The 4,033-nt window shown below is 56.7% G+C and overlaps 1 protein-coding gene across 1 annotated transcript; it reads left to right on the plus strand.

Moving 5' to 3' along the window:
• Positions 1-623: 623 nt before the first annotated feature.
• On the plus strand, positions 624-3,238 carry Foxd1 (forkhead box D1). The gene has a single exon (XM_076927258.1). It carries the CDS (start codon positions 1,117-1,119, stop codon positions 2,506-2,508), a length of 1,392 nt encoding a protein of 463 aa, XP_076783373.1. The 5' UTR covers positions 624-1,116; the 3' UTR covers positions 2,509-3,238.
• Positions 3,239-4,033: the final 795 nt, after the last annotated feature.

Here is a 4,033-nt window from a genome sequence, read left to right on the forward strand (position 1 = left end):
TGAGTGTGTTTGGGTTTTCACTACAATTTTCTATTTCTTTTCCTAATTCAACCATTATTTGCTCTATTCCCATGGAATCTGTGAGATGCTCTCATTAGAGTGGCTGAGTTTAGCTGTCAAGTCTCTAGGGCATTCAATTGCAGATAAATGACCAAAACGCCAGCCTAACCGCATTTTTATTAACAGATGGCGGAAAACAAACGTCTTTGGAGGAGAACCGAAGGGAAAGGGTTAAAGGGTCAATAAACAATTATTACCGTGCTCAAAATGGGGGGATTTCTCATCAGATTCCACAGGCGGAGGCTGGCCCTATCCAGAGGAGCAGGGACACCCCACCAGACTCCCTCGCTCAATATTCCAGGGATCGCCTCGCACATAGAGCAGTTATCCCCCAGTGGGATGGCTCCTACAGGCCACTGAGTGGTCTAATAGAAGCGTCCACGGAGCGCTTCTGAAATTAGAGTTGAGGGCTAATTCAGGAGAATCAGGCTACGGGCTTGAACTACTGTAGCCCTTGGGTCCAGCTGGCTAGGGTGTGATTCAGGATATCCAATACCTTGGCAAGAAATAGCGGGCTCCAGTCTCCAACTCTTGCTGCTGCCCCTCCTGCGGGTGAACTTTCTCTCTCTGCCCGCCGATTCCCTCGCCTTTCTTTCCCTTCCCTGGGCCGCGCTCTGACGTGCACACCATGTGACAGGCCCCCTTCTGCTAAAAGCCCAGACAAGGTCCGCCCTCTTCTGGACTCAGCCCTGGCCTTGCCGAGCTCCGTTTCTAGATTCTCACTCGTCCCGCGCCCTTCTGGGCGGCCGACACCGACTGGCCCGCCAGGGTCCAGCCACCCCCTCCTGGACAGACCCGCCTAGAGGCACCGCAGTGGAAAAGGTCAAGTCTAGCGCGCCCGCCACCCGGTGCTCGCGGAGCCGGGGAGCGCAGACACCCCACGCAGCCCGGCTCGCCAAGTAGCGGCGCGGAGCGGCCCCAGCCACCTCCTGCAGCCCCGCGTCGCAGCGTGGCGTCCCCGCTCCGGGTCCGCCGCTCCGAGGTCGGCCTGGGGAGGCCAGGGAGCCGGGATCCCGGTGCCCCTATGTGCCTCCGCGCCACCGCGCCGCCCCAGCTATGACCCTGAGCACGGAGATGTCCGATGCCTCCGGCCTCGCCGAGGAGACAGACATCGACGTGGTGGGGGAGGGCGAGGACGAGGAGGAGGAGGACGACGATGACGACGAGGGCGGCGGTGGCGGCGGCGGCGGAGGTGGCGGCTGCGGCGGGTCCCGGTTGCCCAGCTCGGCCCAGCGGCGGCGGCGCTCTTACGCCGGGGAGGACGAGCTCGAGGACCTGGAGGAGGAGGAGGACGATGATGACCTTCTGCTGGCCTCGCGGCCCGCCGCGTCCCCAGCGCCTCCGGGTCCTGCGCCCGCCCCGGGAACGGGATCGGGCGTCTGCAGCGGCGCGGGAGCGGGAGGCGGCGCGGGAGGTGGCGCGGGCGCGGGCACGGGCGCAGGCGGGGGCGCCAAGAACCCGCTGGTGAAGCCGCCCTACTCGTACATCGCGCTCATCACCATGGCCATCCTGCAGAGCCCCAAGAAGCGCCTGACGCTCAGCGAGATCTGCGAGTTCATCAGCGGCCGCTTCCCTTACTACCGGGAGAAGTTCCCCGCCTGGCAGAACAGCATCCGTCACAACCTGTCGCTCAACGACTGCTTCGTCAAGATCCCGCGCGAGCCGGGCAACCCGGGCAAGGGCAACTACTGGACGCTCGACCCGGAGTCCGCAGACATGTTCGACAACGGCAGCTTCCTGCGGCGCCGCAAGCGCTTCAAGCGCCAGCCGCTGCTCGCTCCCCACGCGGCGGCCGAGGCGCTGCTGCTGCGCGGTGCGGGGCCGGCGGCGGGCGCGGGGGACCCGGGCGCCGCGCTCTTCCCGCCGCCGCCGCCGCCGCCGCCGCCCGCCTGCGGCTACGGAGCCTACGGCTGCGCCTACGGCCTGCAGCTGCCGCCCTGCGCGCCGCCCTCCGCGCTCTTCGCCGCCGCCGCCGCCGCAGCCGCCGCCGCCTTCCACCCGCACTCGCCCCCGCCGCCTCCGCCGCCGCCTCCCGGTGCGGCCGCCGAGCTGGCGCGGACCGCCTTCGGTTACCGGCCGCACGCTCTGGCCGCCGCCCTGCCCGGCCCGTTGCAGGCGGCGGCAGTCAAGGCGGGAGGCCCCGGCGCCGCTGCGCTCGCGCGCTCGCCCTTCTCCATCGAGAGCCTCATCGGGCGCACTCGGGGTCCCGCGGCCGCCGGGGCGCACGCCTCGTCCCGCGCCGCCAGCGGGACCGCCCCGGGACCCGGGGGCGGAGGCTGCGCCGTGCAGGCGGCTGCCGGTCCCGCGGTCGCGCTCACCCGCTCGCTCGTGGTCGCCGCCGCGGCCGCCGCCTCCTCCGTGTCGTCGTCCGCCGCGCTGGGGACTCTGCACCAAGGGACAGCGCTGTCCAGTGTGGAGAACTTTACTGCTAGGATTTCCAATTGTTAGAAACGCCGTTAGCGCGCGGGAGAGAGCGAAGGTAGGACTCCCGGCTCCTTTCTCCGGGGGGTGGGGGGGTTGGTTTTGTTCGTCCCTCCATGCCCTCGGCGACCTCCCGCCCCCATTTTCGCCCGCTTCGGATTGTTGGACCAGACCATGTTGGGCGACAGCTGGGGCGCTGCGCAGTTTGGCTTAGAGGGTCAATCTATTTATGCAAAATCGCCCTGTGCTGCAACCCTGACTTGGGGAGGAAAGAAGGGGAGTGCCCTCCTCCAACCCTGTCTTGGCACTAGGAATTTCCTTGACTTTTGACAAATTGAGAAAAACTAAGCAAAATCATCAAAACGAAGCCTTTTTGAGGTATAGAGATTCTCAGGTCCAGGCGTTTTAAAAAAAAAATCAGTAATGTTTAAATGCAGCTTATACGAAACCAGTAAAGATCTCCAAGAAATGCCTTTATTTGTTCACACTTGTTTGGTATACTTTTTCATGGAAAGGAAAAAAAAATTGATTAACATGTTTACACAAGAAACAAGTCGAAACTTATCATTTCCTATTTTTTAACCTGTGTTTTTGTATCATAATGGACATGTGGAATTTTTATTTTGTACTTACTACGTATTCTTTACAAGGAGTATTGTAAATTTTACTGGCAATTATTATTGTACTATTCTAATGTAAGATTTTTACACTTTTTTTCAGAAATAAAATGCTTAATTTTCAAAGAAAAGCCACCTAAGTAATTGGCTGAATTGTCCCTTTCTTAGTTTCTTTTCTGTTAAGAAGAAACAAAATGTCATATGGATGAGTCTGATCTCAGTACAGGATCTGCTTACACAGCACTCTCAAAGAAAACCGAACAAACCCAGGATACCACGCTGCCATAGTTCTTCATTTAAACTTTCCAAGTCAAAACCATCGCTGCTCAGAACTTGTTTTTGGTGAAAGCCATTACTTTGCTAGATAATTCCATGTCTAAGCGTTGTCCATCTTCAAGACCAGGGAGACATTTTAAAGTTGAAGTTTTAGTCACCCTAAGGTAATTTAACAGGAGTGTGCGATTTTATTTCCGAAATTCTCGGGTTAATTTCTACTCACTTTTCAGCACAATGTTGTACAAAAAAATTATGCTCAAACACGATGTTAAACTGTAATGGAAACAACGCAGGCAGGGCCGGTCTCTAGTTTACAATTTTAACAGCAAAAAAAAAAAAAAAAAAAAAAAAAAAAAGAGAGAGAGAGAGAGAGAGAGAGAGAGAGAGAGGAGAAGATTATCTGTTTAAAGGTGTTAACGGTCCTGGATAAACAAATATTTACATTTATAACATGAATTGTATGTGAAAGTTCTGGGGTTTAAGGTAAAAGCGAGTCCAGGAATTAAACAAGTTCTGAGTGCAAAGACAAATTGACTGGAATTTTGGCTTAAATGAATAACCTAAGGGCAAGGGAATTTGTCAACTTTAGCAGAGTATGTGGTTCAAAGATTTAAAGATGAAAGTACCTGGGTGTTTACAGAACTAAATAAACAATTTGG

This window comes from Arvicanthis niloticus, chromosome 29, assembly GCF_011762505.2.
Source record: "Arvicanthis niloticus isolate mArvNil1 chromosome 29, mArvNil1.pat.X, whole genome shotgun sequence".
Lineage (NCBI taxonomy): Eukaryota > Metazoa > Chordata > Mammalia > Rodentia > Muridae > Arvicanthis > Arvicanthis niloticus.

Coding starts and splice junctions, on each gene's coding strand:
- Foxd1 (XM_076927258.1), top strand. CDS start 1,117: ATGACCCTGAGCACGGAGATGTCCGATGCCTCCGGCCTCGCCGAGGAG.